The sequence below is a fragment of the Bombus pyrosoma genome, linkage group LG2 (genome assembly GCF_014825855.1).
Source record: "Bombus pyrosoma isolate SC7728 linkage group LG2, ASM1482585v1, whole genome shotgun sequence".
NCBI classification, from domain to species: domain Eukaryota; kingdom Metazoa; phylum Arthropoda; class Insecta; order Hymenoptera; family Apidae; genus Bombus; species Bombus pyrosoma.
In genome coordinates this window covers 4,355,852-4,375,413 of record NC_057771.1, presented here as the reverse complement: position 1 = coordinate 4,375,413, position 19,562 = coordinate 4,355,852, and the positions used below count along the sequence as shown (strand labels likewise).

The 19,562-nt window shown below is 33.6% G+C and overlaps 1 protein-coding gene across 4 annotated transcripts in view; it reads right to left on the bottom strand.

The window, feature by feature from the left end:
* Positions 1-19,562, bottom strand: part of LOC122577775 — a 58,519-nt gene that overhangs the window by 24,904 nt on the left and 14,053 nt on the right. For 2 of the 4 annotated variants that reach the window (XM_043749337.1, XM_043749338.1), the window contains exon 2: positions 5,727-6,082. In XM_043749337.1, the coding sequence (XP_043605272.1) occupies positions 5,727-5,993 (267 nt within the window). In that variant the 5' untranslated portion in view covers positions 5,994-6,082. Of the gene's footprint in view, positions 1-583; positions 736-767; positions 1,679-5,726; positions 6,083-19,562 lie in introns of those variants that run through there. The other 2 variants (XM_043749335.1, XM_043749336.1) reach the window with 2 other exon arrangements.

Genomic DNA, 19,562 nt, shown 5'->3' with positions numbered 1-19,562 from the left:
AACCGAGCCAACTTCGAAATATCTCCGATCATCTGCGTCAGCTTGTGAAACGAGAACGTAGAATTGCCACGTGCTATCAAGAAACTGTAAACGTATTACTACAGAAACAGAGTTACGATCAGAAACGATAAAAAAAAAAATTACGCCCGATAAAACTACGTCTGTGTACGAGCACGCGTACGTGATATGCTTCTGGCCGCGATTCTTTATTAATACCTGAAAACACGGCAGCTTCGACGATACAAATTCCACGAGATATGCCGGCCACCTACACGCGTCAATTTTTTAAACGCAACATCCTCTAATGGATGTATTGGCTTGGCAACTAAGTGATTGCGGATGTTGTCAATACTACCTAATGACAAAATCCGCAATCACTTAGTTGCCAACCCGATACATTTACCAATACACCATTGGGCGAAATTCAAATTTCCATTGACTCGAGCTGAAACACGTTCACGTTTTTTTTTTTTTATTTATTGTTTGTTTACATTTTACAATTTGTCCATTAGGACATTTGGTAAAATATTATAATTTAAGTTTTGATAAAATATAGCATGTGGATGGTTACCCCCAGCGGGACTCCATCTTCCAGGTTGTTTATTTTTCTATTATGAAGTCTGCAGGGTGCTTCTTCTTCAGTCTTCTTTCTATTATTGTTTTATTCGTTTCGGCAACCAGCTGATTTGGGACGTTCACGTTGATACATATTTCCATTACGTCTAGATATGGTGATTTGAAGAAGAAGAAACTTAAATTAACGTAACGATATTCCTTTCGTATTTTCTTTTGTATTTCGTACAAATCACCATATCGATAGTCTATTTCCATGAAACGTGAAATACCGTTACTTCTGTTAGTTTCGCAGCATAGAAACCTAGAATCCGCTATTTACTAGACTAAGCTCTGCAAGACTCTATATTTTTGAAAAATTTTCTCCTTGTTTTTTGTCAAAAGGCAATATCACGGGTGGAGCTGTCGAGGAAATAATAAAAATTCCGGAATCTATCCGGCCCAGGCGAATCCCTGTATGCCACCTTTTCGCCATTCGTACTGTGTACGCGGCGTTTCGAAGGCACGATATCTATCGTTGTGGAGCGCTGTATCGATCCACATTCCATATTCTGGATTCCCGGTTGGAACGGCCAGTTTCTGTATCTGCGCGCGTACAGGTAGACGCGATAAAGGAGATTACGAATTTCGTTAAATTACACAGCGAACCGGATGAATTTTAAAGGCAGGGAAAAATAAAAGCAATGGCGATATGTTTCTCTGCGGTTATCTTTCTGTATCCTTGCCGAGTCCATTTTCCCGAGTTACATTCGCAACGATCGGTACTTGTAAGCGGACTTCGTCGAATCGAAAAGCGCAAGGTCATACGTAAGCTGCGCACGAGCGACGAGTCTTAATCGGTTTATCGTGCGAAATTTCCATGAATTGAGCGCAATATAGCGTAAGTTAATAGATTTTCGCGAGAAGTTCGAGCGTCAAACTGGTGGACGCAACGCGAGGAGTAAATTGTTGCTCTGTTCCTCACTGCCTCGAGAACATGGATTTCCTTGGTGTGCCATTAAATGCCCGTGAACAACCGTCGTTTGATCGATCGTTCGAACAGAAACTTCGTTTGTCCCACGGCAAGGAGTATCATTTTTCGTTCAGATTCGACGAGAAAATAATCCTTGTGCAATAAGAAGCAATTAAAAGGTGTTAGTTATTATCGAAATTCGTGTATAATTGTTTATTTCTTATTATTAAATGAATTTTGTGTTATTATTATTATTATGAATTATAATGACTCGTTAATTTGAATGTAGAATTATTAGCAGAATTTTAAGCTGCGGAAAGTTTAAGGTAGCAGGAAAAAATTTAATTTCAATCTTTGGTTAAATTTATCCATTTCAAATATATGAGAAAGTATGGTATTTTTAATATTTAATAACAAGTAAAATAATAGATAAAGAATTTATGTATTTTGAGTTGAATTGTGTAAAGAAATTCTGTTGTAATATCCAGAGTCGAAAAGTAAATATCGATCATCGATAAAGGGAGAAGCGAAAATGAGGAATATGTGTTTCTTTTTCATCGTTGGTACTTTAGAACATGGAATACAAAACACAGGCTAGATAATCAACGGTAAATATAAAGTTCCATAAGATGGTAAGTCCGTACTTTCTACCTCGTCTGTGCCTTCAATCCTCAAGACAGTCCTCTGTGGTAGATTTTATAACCAATAAGTGATAAGAAGGATATCAACGTTATCATTAGAGAAGCAACATAAAATACTGACAATCTGTTTTACCTACATCGAAACGACAAGTTCTCTCTAAGAACTTATCGATTACTTAAAATCTTTACCGACCCTGCTTTGTCGGTATTTTCCTAAACAGTTTCATAGGTATGTACTTTATCCACGGAACAAAACGAGGAATGAAATAAAATGAAATGACAATTAAATTTAAAAAATGAAACGAAAATTGAAATAGAATTAAAAGATACAAATCAAATTAAAATAATTAAACATCGATTGCTTATCAAGAATTCTATAAATATTAAAAAATTAAAAATTATCGGAATGCCTAGAATCAAAGGTGATATAATTCTATTAGAAATTTCATATTTATCGATACTGTACCAATAAACCCTAAATACGTATTACAATTAAAACATTCGCGATGCTCTTTGCAATTAAATTTCTGTATGTACATACTGATTAAAATAAATATGCTCTACTAGCGAGATTTTCCGCTGACACATATGTGGATTTCTCTGTAACAACGAAACTACATGCTAACAAGCTGACACGTGCACAACAGCCACGTGGCTGTTATTAACGAGTCTAAAAATTATTTTTGACGAGTGACCTCCGTACGCGCTGTCTCGGAAAAACATTCTTTACGAGTTTTATAAATGAATTGACGTACGCTTTATTTTATTATACGATCGTTTTCCTTTTTCATCATTATTTTATAGGAACGTAATTTAATTTATTACACTTTTATTTTATTACACGATCGTTTTCCTTTTTCATCATTATTTTATAGAAACATAATTTAATTTATTACACGATCGTTTTCCTTTTTCATCATTATTTTATAGAAACATAATATAATTACAGTTTAGCAAAATATTTGTCTATATTTTAAGCATACTTTTCCATAATAGATCAAAATACTGGTACTTTTATATCATATAATTTTATATTACATAATATCGACGATACTAAATTAAATGTTTGTTTATATTAAAAACGAAGACACTTTTATCAATTTATAACTAACAACAATAAATGGTTAAAAAATTATTTCACGAATAAATTGTACGAATACGAGAAACCATCCGGCATCAATCAAACACAGCAATTTTTAAAGAGCAATTGTTAAAGTTATCCTAGATAGCTTTGATCTTAACGGAACGCGCATGACATGGCATTGAAACAATTATACCTTCGCATCGTACAAACAACCAATTTTCCTTAAATTAGTAGCCGACTGTTAACTAATTAGCAGAGCATGTAGTTCAATTGATAGCAGCTACTAATAGGATTTCGAACGGTTATGGTACGCGCTATGCAACGAATCATTATTACCAAATCCGCGTAGGTAATCATTTCTCATCGAGTCGTGAATTATTCGACTGTTTTTTAAAGAAAAGTAATTTTAATTTAATTTAAAAAGAAGTAATTTTAATTAAATAAAAGTAAGTAATAAATTTTTAAATAAAAGTAAGAAATAACACAATCGTAAAATTTAACGCATAAAGAATTGGAAGAATTTACAAATTGAACGTTTTTCCATTTTTCTGTAGAAACCGGAAAAGCCTAATTAGAATGTTGTGGATGCAAGCTAATTTTTCATGCATCCAGTATGTTAGTCGATCGATATGTTAGCGTTTGAGAATATGGCAAACTATAATGTACATGTAATGATGTATGTGTTCCGGACAAAGAATAGACGGGTGTATTACTGCACTGAAAGTAACGGCTCATGCTATTAAGCTAATATAAACAGTTGGGTAATTACGCAATGGTTCCGAACGGTTCCAAGTGTGTTGACGTTGGTCAAATAATACCGAGAACATTAATTAATGGTTAATTTTTTTGCACGTCGAGTGATCTAACTGCGAGTGAATTAAGAACAGTGTCATTAAAGATCTATTACTCATCGATTGGTCGATAAATTGACGAAACTTTCAGTCATCTTTCTACATCTAATTAAATCAACACGATTTATATTTTAAATTACGTTAAAGAATATAAAATTGGATATGGAAAATGCCAATTTAATGCTATCATTTAGAACTATTTGATTTTTATAATATTTATTAAAAGTACTTTATGATTATTGATTACTGCAGATTGGGAGGAGAAGAGGAAACTATTTTACAAAGTATTCTGTCTAATCAGTCTAATTAATTTTAAATTACGTTAAAGAATATAAAATTTGGTATGGAAAAATGCCAATTTCATGCTATCATTTAGAATTACTTGATTTTTATAATATTTATTAACGGTACTTTATGATTGTTGATTACTGCAGATTGGGAGGAGAAGAGAAAACTATTTTACAAAGTATTCTGTCTAATTAGTCATAAAATTTGTCTACCTAAAGTAGTAAGTAGAAACTGAAATTAAAATGAATTGTACCATTGTACGAAACGCCGTGTCTGACTAATCACAAGCTTATCTACTTAAAGTAGAATTGTATTAACGAAGCTTCGCGTCAGACTACTTAAGACTTAACATAAGTAATGGAAAATAAGATTAAGAAGAATTGCACTAATGAAGCTCTGTGTCTGGCTGGTCACGAGATTTATCAACTTGAAAGTTTACGTGGTATTTTAAAAGTTTCTTTTTACAAAATTAAGAGAATTATATAAAAATATAATTGACAAATATTCTCGTAAATTTATCATACAATAATATAAAGAAGTCAAATTTCTTATTTCTTATTAAAAATAAAATGAAAAGAGAGATACTTTTCGATCCTTTTGTTAAGCCAAGTTTTGTCTTAAGGGTATGAAATTTCGCATTACTTGAAGTAATATTTCAAATTACGCGATATAGCATCTACATAGTTATGAAACTATCCCACGCAATTTTGTGCCATAGATATAAGTTAGGGGAAACTTACTTATGCGTGGCATTTAACGTGCTAGATCGCATCAAACTTACATATAGAGTATATAGCCAACCTATAATACCTGGTATATCGATGATATTCTCGACATGTGATGAGAATAAATCTTAATTAAGCGGAATAGACGGTTATAAAAATTAGCTACTTCAATTAACTAGTCATTAATAATTTCGTAAATATTAGAATTAAATATTCAAAATAAATTAACTATACTTTTTCATATTGATTAATAATTCGATATTTTTCACTGAACATTCTAAAAAGATATCAATCCTAAGAAAAAGGAAATTATAAAACTGTCCAAAATTCTAAATTTTACAAGATCAAACAAATCACTACAAAAATTTAATATTGTAACAATTATGACTCGAATCGGAAGAATGTGCGCAACATATTTTTTAATTTATCGCGTTAATCTACGAACAAATATCCCGCGATAAAAATATGTATAAAATCAAGCGTACGATTTATAAAATTTATGAAATAAAAGAGCTGGAAAAAAATTTCTATTTTCCTATATGACAAGGCAACTTCGTAATTTTTATTCGAGGCACGTATAGCCATTCATATAGAGAAGCATATCTTACATACCGTAGTCTGCACTGCATGATAATTCTTCTGCTGTTTTCGCCAACAATTGAGCACGTGTGACGCGGAGGCGTCGTGACAATGCTCGGAACAGCCTTCTTGTCGTGTTTCCGACTTCTTCGTGCCCGGTGGATCTGGCCAACGATCCAGACTACTCCAGTATTTTCCCTTTCGTCTTACCGCGTAATATCGATACACCACTATCGTCATTGCGACGAACAGGGCTAAACCAGTTCCAGCGGCGGCCCCGAAGATCGCCGAGGAAACCATATCTTCCCTCTTTTCTTATCGCACTTCTCGCTCGATTTTTCCTCCTTTCTGAACCGTTACCGCCAGTTAGATTCCCTTCAGCTTGAGATCTGAAAAAGGTTGGTTCCATTAGAACGAAAAAGGAAGCTTCCAAGACTAGTTTGATTGGATCGTACTCGTTGTCACGTTATACTTTTCTACTTTTTCTTCTGGAAATTCGTTAGCATTATTGCTACCGAAACATAGTACATTTTTAAGAGATTTCTCTGCGAAATTACGTGACACGTGCAGCGTGTTCCTGCCTCTTGCAATCTTAGAGATGAAAGTTTATTTGTTCGAGAATGATTTGGAATGATTTGGATAGATACTAAGTCTCACATTTATACGATTTGAATCGTACGATATGATATATCGTAACGAAATTTGGAATATACGCTGATATAGGTTTATCGAATAGAAAATTACTTTATGTCTAAATACAAGTTGGAAATCTACAATAAAATTCTTTCACTTAAAGTCTGAACGAATTCATAGGTATTTTGCCAAGAATTAATCTACACATTCAGTTTTCACGGAAAGGAGGGATCAATTAAAAAGATTATGCTCTACATTTTTAACCGATTTTGCACCATGTGTTCTTCGCGTCACATTTTGTGTATTTAGCAAGAGTATCCGAAGCTTCGGATAATAAAAGGATAAAGAGGGTGGAACACGGTTTCCCACTTAAAATTATCATTAAGCCGCTATGAATTAAATCACCGTAAAATATCCCCAGCTACTTCACTGCTCTCCACACGTATTCAGGTATATATTTCTTTTTAAACTTTTCAACCTCATGCATATTTATTCCATGTTGCTCCTGGAATCGTCCGAATGATCGGCGTTCATTTTACTAACTTGCTTCGGGGAAGAATGAACATAGCATGGGAATTGCCGAAGTGTGCCGAGGCTCCAAAGGTCAAAGTTTATTGGTCAACATCAACTACGTGAGGGAAAAAAAGGAAGAAGTAAGAACGATGAAAAAAGTTTAATACGCGTGCCAACATATTATACATTTCGCCGTAATCGTTGCGTTACGATCGCGTTTACGGTGGTCTTCTATGCGCGGCCGACCATTTAACGCGAATGAAGGAAAACGATCCTGTCGAATCCGACAGTAAACTTTCGAACCGTCCTTCTTTTCCCTGCTTTTATTTGCCACACAAACCGAATTCGTGCGTCGAAGAGGCAACGAGAAAGGAAAGAAGAACAGAATTATATCTTTGTTTTATGGTGTTATTAATAAGATCATAATCGAGGAGAGTGATATAAATTGCGTGAATAAATTGCGATAGAAGAAGAATTTCGAGATATTTAATAGACTTTGTGATATAATATCATTGTTTGTTCCAATACACTGCTAATTGGTTTATGAGAACAGCCCTGTCTTTATGCGTTAATTGATGCGTTATATTAATGAAAGTAATTGAATTTAAATATCATCCATTTTTCTGGAGTTTTGACATTTTAATTATGGATTACTTAAATCCTCTAAAACAACTGTAAACGAGCAATAATGTTAATAAGAATTTCTTTAGGTTTAATATTGTTAGTGTATGTATAGGTATACATATATTCTTTCGATGCTCGCTTGAGTCAACGGTTCGATAAAGAATGAAGGAGACACCCTTAGGTGTCTTTCTTTTCTTTCCTATGAAAACCTATGAAAACTGAAACCGAATGACGAACGTAGAAAATTCTTTGCGAGAGAAAAATTTTGCTGAATTTTATACAGACGTCTATAATGATATGTTTATGTATATATGTATATAACATATACATTTACATATACATATATAGATATAAAACGTACAAATATACATATACAAACATATGTATATATTTGTATGTTTGTGTTGTGCACTTAATCCTAATTGTAGATATCTGTACAAAATTCAACAAAATTTTCTTCATTGAGGAACATGTATATGTAGATATATAACGTACAAATATACATAAAAAGACATATGTATATATTTGTATGTTTGTGTTGTGCACTTAATCCTAATTGTAGATATCTGTACAAAATTCAACAAAATTTTCTTCATTAAAGAACATATATATGTAGATATATAACGTACAAATATACATAAAAAGACATATGTATATATTTGTATGCTTGTGTTGTGCACTTAATCCTAATTGTAGATATCTGTAGAAAATTCAACAAAATTTTCTTCATTAAGGAACATGTATATGTAGATATATAACGTACAAATATACATAAACAGACATATGTATATATTTGTATGTTTGTGTTGTGCACTTAATCCTAATTGCAGATATCTGTGCAAAATTCAACAAAATTTTCTTCATTAAGGAACATGTATATGTAGATATATAACGTACAAATATACAGAAACAGACATATGTATATATTTGTATGTTTGTGTCGTGCACTTAATCCTAATTGTAGATATCTGTACAAAATTCAACAAAATTTCTTCATTAAAGAATATATATGTTTCTATATAAATGTAGATGTATCTAATATATATGTATATCTTTGACTAGCCGTTCATTTCACAACCATTGTATGAATTTAATTATCGTATAAATGGTTAAAAGTTATGGACTAGCGTGGAAATTAGTGTGTCCTCGTTATCGCTCGAACTTCAGGGATCTGAGCTTCTATCTCGTGCCATCCATTTTCGTCATTGAATCGTGACGCTCATCGTGCAATTTCCCAGTCGAGTAGAATCAACAGCTTTGTCCGGCACGCACATGCACAATCCGACAACGCAGGGCTTTTGGCAAGCTCGTTGAACTTTCAAGTTGACATCTTGCTCCTGTGTCACGGTGCGTATACTGTGGATTAATCTATTCAGTTGCTATGGCGATGGCTTATCTTACTATGACGCCTGGCTTGAATCAACGTATGATAATAAAAAGGAAAATGGTGCATCTCGTGAATAAGAAGATCGTGGAATCTAGGAAGATATAGAAGGAAAGAATAAAATAGACTGGAATGGAGGAAGAATTGAAAAGCTGATCGAAGAACATAGAAGACACTTGAGCAGGAAATGTAAAATGTCTTATCTAGCTTTGAACGAAACAAAAAAAAAATTTCAATTTTAGGAGAACTTCTTTAACGATAGAAACAAACAACTGAGCGTTATTTAAAAGTGGATAAGAATTCATTAAGTCAGTTGTGCGGGCTGTTGACGTGCACGAACCAATCGACTAACATGCATATGCAACAGCGTCGATCGTACGATCCATAGAGCCCTCTCATCGATTAATCCTTTGATTGGCCGCGTTTTCACGTTTACATCGAGGCGGTGATTACATAGTCGCTTCTTCGCTATCGCGAAGCATATTAAAATGCTAACATGATCAATGAATCGTCCATCCTACCTTTTCACTTGTCACGTAAAACTGTTGATTGATTGATCAAAACACGTTTCGATTTTCCAAAATGTCATTCCCCAAAAATGAAATATTTTACGCGGTAAGATAACTTCAGTATTTGTGATGCATATATACGCACAATACACAGATATGTCACAAATTGTTAACAAATGAAAAGCTGGTGAAATCGATAGAATGTGGGGCTACACAGATACGAGCTGACCTATTTTCAGTTGTTAATACGCATATTTTGGAATGTGCTCAACTCCCTATTTTTAAGGCCAAGCAAGGGAAATTATTGCATAGGGGCTGCAAGGAAAGTTCAATGTCATTTATGATACGCTAAATTAAACTATATCTATGGATATGCGACTCTATCACTGTGTTATGAAAATAAGTGGAAATTGAGTTTCGATGCTATCGAATAACTTTAATCTTTCTATGTCAAAATGTTCCCAGAAAATATAGATAGCAAAAAGCTACTGTCTTTTAAAAATATAGTAAAAATACAGACAGTAGAAAATCATTCATCGGAATTAGACTAATTCTTGCTGATGAAAATGTTTGTCCGAACATAATTATAAATCCTATTATTTGAAGGAGAAAATATAGATAGTGAGAATAATCAGTTTGAACATAGATTCCTGCCATATATATATGGCCTTCGATCATATAAATGCAGTTCCACAGTATATTACCGACATAGCCATATGGCTTAATCTTTTCAAAGATAGAATTACACTAAGAACGATCAATTTTGCTAGAATATGTGAATTTTAATCTATCTTCTCTGCGTTCTCCACTTCCTTTGGTAGAGTACGTGAATTTTAATCTACCTCCTCTGCGTTCTCATAAACGTGATTAATATTCACTGTGCAAGAGCGGCGATTAATCGAAGCTCGATATTCCTGACAGTTTTAAGACAGTTTTAACAAATTCATGAGATTCGTTTGAATTTAGACACGCGTACTATGCAGACGATGTCTATCGGATTATAATCTTGTTACAATTGCAGGAAATAAAGAAAAGTGTACACGCGATTGCGGAAGACGTTCCTCGGGGGAGAAATTGGAGAAACGTGATCGAAAGGGATTGGTCGAAATTGAGCATCAACGAGATTCTCGACTTAATGAAAAAGAATGGTCGAGATTCTTGCCGAATTTAATGGCAAAATATCTGCAAGAACATTTATTACGATACATATTACAAACAAGAATTACAACGTGGAAAAATGATGAAGATGAAGAAAGAATCAGAAGACGTAAACGTTCAAGATAATCATCGAAGAAACATAATATTTTTCTTGTAAGATTTATAAGATACCCAACTGTTTCGCAAAGAAATTGTTAATTTCTTTCCGTCTTTCATCCTTCTTTAAATGTCGGAATGAGTTTCTTATTGAAATAATCCTTAATAGGATTGTCTGTTAAAAAGTCGATCATTTTATATTAATTTTATAATAGATTGTATAATTTGTATTTTATAATAATTAAAGAATGTATTTAAATAATCATATAAGCACTTATTGGAGCAGATTTTAAATGATTGAGTGGCATAATTAATTGCCCACATAAAATATATCTGAAATGTTAAATTTCATTTGAATTTCATTTGAAACTGAATAAGTGTACTTTGAAGAACGAAATAAAAATTTTCCATCAGTCGTTTCTTTGTTCGATGTCAACGTAATATTCAAACAACACAAGGTGGCCCGTGATAATTAAAAATGCAATAAGACAACGGTGTAAGTAAATGCACCGAGTGGAGATGAAAAGTGAGAAGGTTATTGTTCAGAGATAATATGGCGATATTCTTAACTTCTTTTGTCTTTGGCTATTCACAAATAGGCGAACATTTCATTTTTCTGTCAGAAAAGAATTTTATTTCCCAAATGCATCATCCATATTCACTAGATTTTTTCTTTTATGAATATATACGAACGTGGGTGTAACTCTGTTGTACAAAGAAAATAACTCCACCAGTCTGCATATTGCAAACCTTTCATTTAAAAGCATCTATATATTTATTAGATTCTCTTTGAAGAATTCGCATGTGAATAAACCACGAAAAAATATTTCACAAAATAAACGCACGATTATTATCCTTAAACTGAATCATTGATAGAATATTAGAAAATCTTGAATTTAGAAATTTTTGACGATATACATTTGATATTGACTTACATACAAATTAAAACCCCGGCGAGTTTGGTATAAAATTTTATAGCAATCTATGTGTAGCATATACATAAAATTTGATGATATCGCAATAAGCTTTGTATGAAAATTATTTGTTGGTAATGAGAGCGTTGAGTAAAGTTATTGTGTAACTCCATATGAGCGCAAACAAAAGAACTAAATATCACAATTATTCTCTAAAATGTAATTCCGTGAATAAAATCACCTACGCGTGTTCAGCAGTGTACAATAACGTGTGATTTCGCTCCATCAGGGAAAAACAGACGAGATTTGTTCATCGTCAGAAAAAACGTTCATTCTTGTTGGAAATTGAACCGTCACGGAAATAACGATTTGCACGGTCGATTGCACCGCAATCGAATTCATACAGGTCAACGTGAAAGTAACAACAGACACGATACACAAATCTAGGAAGAAAAGTTGCTTCAATTACGAATTAACGGCTTACAAGTTAAACGAGAAAAAGACTAAAGGCGCTAGTTGAGAAATGTTTGAAACATTAATTTATCAATGGCCAACGATGTTAGGTGATGAATCGTTTCTGTCACCGACATTTCTTCTCCGAGGCTTCGACGTCAATGTCAATTTTATCGCGAGGGTAATCAAAGCCAATTTAGCATGGTATTTACGCAGTTCGATCATAAAGCCGCTTTTATAGCGAGGGATAACCGAACTTGCGTTTCGCGGATGAGAGTGGCTAATTCAAAGTTTCAGATTTCCTAACATATATAAATAAACGTGTTCTTCCTACATGAAATGGATGAAGCCAATAAATCGATCGCGTCCGATACGAATAAATTGAAAATTAAAAGTGTCGGAACACGTACCAGTTAGAATAAAATGTGTTCACGGAAAATACACGGCAAGTTGAAATTCACATCGTTACAAAGTTATAGAAACAATCACGAAATTGTTTCGGTGAAAGGCTTCCAAAACGATATTTTTGATCGTGGAAATATGCACAGGGAAAGACTGTCGATACAAGTTAAAACTTCTGCCGATTTTTTTGATTGGTCCAATTAAGTCATCGCGCAACTGCTGTTTTAAAGCTATTTTTAATTGCAATGGTTTAACGACTGTTCGTAAAAATTCGACGTATATAATAACTGTAGAAAAATAAATTATGCAAATGAAGATTCCATTACTTTCTGCGCTAATGACATTGAATTAACTATTGTACTACCAACACGAATCAATTGCCGCGTTGTCATAAATTGAAATTCATTGTATCGTTGCCACAAACCGCAGTCACAATTTAGAGTGGATGTTTACTTTGCGGTGGACAATAATCGTGATATTCAGTTCTCTTCACGGCTGTTCGTGTAATATTATGTTTTTTCATAGCTGAAGTAAATACAGATAGACTAATTACATCTAATTCTATAATAGAGTCAATGACCCTAAGGAAATGGACATTTTCTATTATTTAAAAATTAAAATAATGCAATATTTTAAACATCACTTCATTTATATCAAGGGGTAAAGATTTCTCATTTTTTTCTTAATCATGAAAATTACTATCCTAAAATTTGGCTTCGTGTTAACTGTGCCAAGGTAATCGGTATTATGGGATTAATTAGGGAATCTTACCATTTGCTATTTTAGGATTTCTCTATAATTATCGATTAGAAGTATTTTAACAAGCCAAGTGCTAGGGAAAAGGTATGATTTTCGCGTGACGCAAGTGAGTTTCTGAGCGAGAGTAAACGAGTCAACAGAGTAAAATTAATGAAAGCTGGGAACAGAGGGACAGCCGTCTTTGATTATTTTGCCTAATCTTGATTCCACCTGACGTTCTACTCCATTCGGATATTTAATCGTCCGCGAAAGAAATGATTACTCCCTCGAGATTTCCGTCCTTGCCTCGTCAAGGTGGTATCTGCAAGCGCGTAAAGTAAGATGATAAAGTAAGATCCTTCGTTAATTACTGTGGCCGTTCACGCCCGGTCCTTCGATCTCGGATAATCCATTCCGAAGGCTGGATCCCCTCTGTCTTCCCCCGATTCTATTCCCCCGATTAAACATCTCGAGAAATTAAAAAATTACACCAAGGAAGAAGCTTACTGGATGATAATTAACATCTGCGCTGCTATATAGCGTGCGCGAATTAACTCAAATTTTGTCTGCATGATGGAAATTTGATATATAACTAATGTTATCAATAATTTTAAAGTGTTTCATTCAATTTCCAAATTAAGTGGAAAAATAGTACCGATGTGGAATTTATTGGGAGGGGGGGGGGCAGAATATGGAATCGCGGAGATTATATTAGATGTAAAGTAATTAAACAACTTGAACGGAAGAAATTATTTCAAGAAGTAATAACGTTAAGAGATGAAGTGAATTGACGAGAAATTTATTATTCCGAGAAATGTAAAGACGCGGTTATAGGGAACGTAAATGTCTATATTGTACATGTATTTGACTTGTGGAAGTGTCGTTATAGAATTGCATGTGCAGCGACCTGTGCATGAAAGAAAATTTGAGCAAGGAACATCTCTGAATCAAAACACGTACCTAACGTACGAAACATTGCCCAGACCATGGGTTTATAACATCTGCTCTGACAGGAGCATATTCGGAGTAGTATAATATAACGGATCGTGACATGGATTTTCTGCAAGCATACGTAACTTTAATTCGGTGGTATCTGCGATTCTAATGACAATCTTCAAAGAATCCCAAATGAATTCTAAAATGAATCCTTTTTTTGCATTATTGAAATTACTATTAATTTACTACATATATATAAAATATTGTATTATTAGAACAACTGTAAGCCCGAAATAAAATTAAAAATATACTACATACAAAATATACTATTATAAAATATATTAATATATACTTCTCAATATAACGTGCACGTATTTGATGTTTGTATCATACTCCATATTCTCTTGAAATGATCGATGGGAAAAATGATTTAACCCTTTGTACTTGAGGACTTTTTCGGTCGGGCGTAACAGCTACTCCGGACGATTTAGCTTATACGTGACGCGTGTCTTAACGTAAAATAATTTTATATTCAAATTAACTTACAAAAAAAATTGTAAATATACATAAAAATATAAAAAAAATATGATAATTTATAAAGTATTCACCAAGATGCATTCTTGAATATAATTGACCTCATTTTTCAACAGTTCAAAATCAAGTTCATCTTCATTTGAGCTAATTTCACTTCCGAAAACCATTTTTTTATGGTTTTTAAACTATAATACTTTTGCCATGATTGTCGAGTCCGAACTAACGTTGGAGACGTTGTCAGAACTATAGTTTCGCAGGGATATGGGATTAAATATTTTATCTCCATTTTAAAGTCTAACACTTTACGCTCCCTCAAAAAGAACACAAAGAGCTAAGGAACCAATTTACGAATTAATATTGCACCTACATCAATTGGAGATGTCGAAATCTAGCATGAACAGAGGCTATCGCCTTTCGCTCGCCACTGGAGTTGGAGCATGGAACGCCGTGGTGAATGAATAACTAGTTACAAAAATATTCAAAATATTAATATTCCGCCGAAGAATTTAATTTCGATATCGAAATCGCTATACATCGTTCAATTTTGCATCGGGAAACTACTTATTAAGAGGGATTGACTCATTACGTATTCGCAACGTGACTGAAAATCAAGATGGAGGATGAGGAAGGTACTCTCGAGCACGGGATTCTCTGTCAGAAGATACTAAGATTAGAGGATTTCTCGACAGTTGCCCGAGTATTAGCGTTATTTAAAGAAACTCACGGACCGATGAAACTCAAAGACGGGAAATCTCATCGGAAGACGACCAACGTTCAACTATTATTAATTTTCTATACAACTGAATGTTACACAGGAATTATTATAAATACAAAAATAAAGTTTGTTATTGTTATTTGTATTTTGTTAGGCGTATATTCGAATTCATTTTGTTATTTTATTTCAATTTCTTTTGTATTCTAGTGACCAGCTTTCGCCTACTTTGACAAGAAGTATCGACAAGAAGTTTCTCGAGAGATTTAAATAGAGATTTCATTGATCTCGTTATTTCCTTTGCCTTTACCTTTCCTTTCCACCACTTGAAAGTAAAATTATTTATAACTCGAAAACACATAGCTTCTCCACCGTCTTGCGTATATTATATCTTCAGAAGTTAAAGTTACGTTTGAATCATTCTAACATATGTCGTGTAAGGAACTTGCTTTTTAAATAAATAAGGCAAAATCGAATTCTTCCTACTTGAGACTTTTAAAATTCCCCAGGCGAGTTTTGAGCTTTAAATTCAAATTTCTTCGTTCCAAAATGCCAAGTCTCTAAGTTAGTGGATTTTAAGGTTTTTGCTAATTAAATGGAAGAAAAAACCAGACTGAAATTTGCCGCATTTCCTGTTTAAAGTTACAGCACAGTAATTAAACAGTAGTAGTTGATGCATCGAAAAATCAGTGCATTAAAAAAAGACCATTACAGTATGCAAAGGCGTTTAAAAAAGGATATATCAATATCATTTGCTCCATTTTATATTCTTCTAAAAAATGGAAAACATTTCTTGATATTCTTACATACGATGTTCCTTGCAGTTTTATGATAAAACTTCTTTTAACCTTTTTTTTCCCTCTTTTCTTGTTTCAAAGAATAGACTATTTGAGATGAGAAACAGAGGCACGATTTGTTCGTTTCAATGGCAAAATTCGTTGAAATGTAGGGGTGGCTGGATTCTGAAGAATTCTAGAAAGAACAATATCATTTCCATCGGTAATTCGGCGATCGATAGCAGGTCTGATCGTTTCGATAGCGTGTCTTGAAAGCGAATGATGAGAAGAATCAGAGCTATAGGTACGAGGGTAGAAAGTTCTCGATTTATCAAAAGTTACGGATTTCTAAAGATATGAAACTCGTGTGTACACGATGAAGTAAATATATTCTCGGATATCCCACTTTATCTCGTAACTCAATCTCGAAACGAAGAAATTCTGCTGACATGACGTGTGTGTAGAGGTTTCTGATGCAAAGTGAGATTAATTATTATGTAATAATTAAATTTAAAATTAATTTTAAATCCAATTTTCATATCCCACTTTCGTCCCTCTTTCGATAGATAACAAAACTTCAGCATAAAATTGAAACAATAAATCGTGTGTTATATATTAACAAAAATTATTTCATATTTTTCTTCAAACTTAAGAAATCGTTTAATGACAAAAGAGGATGAAACGATCTTCCAAGCAACGACTAGCATTACATTATTTCCTCCATATATTTTCTCAAATGAAATATAAACGAAATTAATCATTTCGACTGCGTTAGAGTTTAAATTATCAATTTTAAATGTGCTAAATATTTCTTCATTTGTCGTCAACATAATTTCTTACGTTATACAAACTTTCTACGCTGAATATTTTTTTAATCCTGCTTTAATCCTGCACCGTGATGAATCCGTAAAGTCGAAAAGTTTTTTACTACGACGAAAAGAGAACGACTCCTTTACAAGTAAGACCATCCGTTCCGAAATCCATTCCTCGTGGAATACCTATACACGTATACCAAACTAGAGGCAAAACTTTCGAACGACCAAAGAAACAAGTAAATTCCCGATATTTCGCCGGTATCGAAGACATCGGATTCGACGAAATTAGAATAACTAGAAACGATACGTATTTCTAAATTTTCGATAGACTCTGAGCTTTGTAGAGAAAAGGAATCTATCGAAGCAAATAAAGTAGTAGATTTTTGGACGACTGTGCAGTGATGTTCAAGAAAACTCCTTCGACTTTCAGACCCTTTTCTTACGTTGTACAATGAAGAATCCGAAGGAAATGGAACGTTTTAAGGACACCTTAAAAATGCAACTCTTGCGTGAACAGGAGGATCTATTGGCAAATGTAGCACAATTGTAGCGTCAACGAGTACGAAGGATAGCGTTAAAATAAAATTAGAATCTTTTTATTATTGTCTTAACTATTACGAATAGTGTCTTCGTTCCTTAATTAAAATTTGTTTCGTTTTGAGATTATAATAAACGTACGATAGAATAATAAAAACGTAATTCTTCTTCAAGATTCATCTATCCGCTTAAAGCTTCGTAAATGGGATCCGAAGATTTCATCGGTGATATTCGAACTTTAACCTTTTTCACCCTGTTAAGGATTTCTAGGAAATTGTTTAAAAATTGATAAAATGTTTTCTGATGCTTTCACGGCGCATTACGTTAGCAGACATTAATATCTTATGTCGAGCGCATCAACTTCTTCGTGATTATAACATAAACAACATATACAACATAAAAATGTCATAAGGACATTTTCAAATTAGAATTACAAAGGGTAGAATACTGATATTCCGCGTGTCATAGTGTACGCTTCATACAAAATGTCTTCGAAATATCACGGCTCATTCGCGAGATACCAGATCATTCTCTTCCTCAAATGGTGTTCTAGAGCGGGGAGTTTATCTCCATCATAAGTGTTGAGCCGATAGCTACATTGAGTATGTACCTATCCACTTAGCCATTTCTCTTGGAACTTTATGAAGGATAAACCTAGGCTAACACGCTTGCTACCCAAGTGCATTAATCGATTTAGCAATATATCAATCACCTCAGCTGTCTCTCGTCGCCGAAATTCCAGGCTATCTGTCCCATCAAAACCGCGACAAACAATGATAAGCGACGACAAACTACGAGACTAATTTGATTTTTAATCTAATCATGACGTGCAATTGATCTCGTCACATGCATCCTCGAACTTGCGTACTTTAATTTTATTTGTAACAGAGACTATAATTTAATTATCCTTGTCAATTTTTACCTTTTTTCAAATTTTCTTTTTATTATTCAAAGATTCTTTGCCAGATATATTTCACTCGTTCGATATATGCAGAGAAATGTAAAAATCCTTTTCAACCCCTGCAACAGAACCAGAATCCTTAAACTGAATTGACTCGATGACTAATTACACTGTTCAGCACGTATCTAATTTAGTAACTTCCGATAGGCAATTCTTGTAGACTTTTGCGAATCAAACACGAATTTGTGAAACGTTTTTTCCCTAGAACCAACAGTTTTCGAGAAAATCAATTCTGAAAAAGAAATTGCAAGTTCTCAACTTGCGGATGTTTTGTGCTTTTACGATAACAGCTACCGAATTGTTGTTGAAACGACAATATTCTGCCCCGACTAAAGTGATATGTTTTGTTATTGAATTCTAAACATTTAAATATGTCTGAACAACGATGAAAGTGGAAAGGACACCTAAGACGCACCATTTGTTGCTTACATTTTCCACTTTATTTCAAAAACTAAAGATGTAGGGGAACATCTAACCCTAGTACGTGATACAGCAGATATTTCTTTTAAGGAAAGTGCTAAGAAAAACTAGAAAATCATCTTTTGTTTCCAATATAATTCGCGCGTTTAGCGATTCCGTTATGCCGAATTTTTATATCTTAATAAAGTAAGTCGTCTGACGAAATACTACGCGATAAAGCGGCAAATAACTTCTGTTTGTTGTTTTAGCCAGAGTTGATCGATTCTGTAATTAATTAATCAAGCCGGGCAATCAATCAAATCGGTATTTCTGTGTTGTCATTTAACAAGGACTCTTCAGGGTGAACATGCGCCGCCTCGTTACACGAAAAAGAGGCAAAAGAATGGAGGACACGTTTCAATTCCGAATAACCGAATTTGATTCCCAGAAAACGAACCGTGGCGAGGGTTTGAAAGCTGACGACTGTAATCGAATAAGAAGAAACATGAACTTCGAAAATTAGAAATTTGTGAGTAACATGCGACGCTAATTGATCTGTAGATGAAATCACAGATTTCAGCTGACTTTTGACATAGACTTTTTATAGATTTCAACTTTATCTATCTTCTATCTTCTGTTTTCAAAGATATCAATTTCCTTGTTCTATTATTTTTTAATTTTTCCACATTTTCATTACCCCCACTCCTTGTTTATTATCCTTTCTCTTCTTCATTTTTTTACGTTCCTATTCTTCATACTCGTTTTGTCATCAACT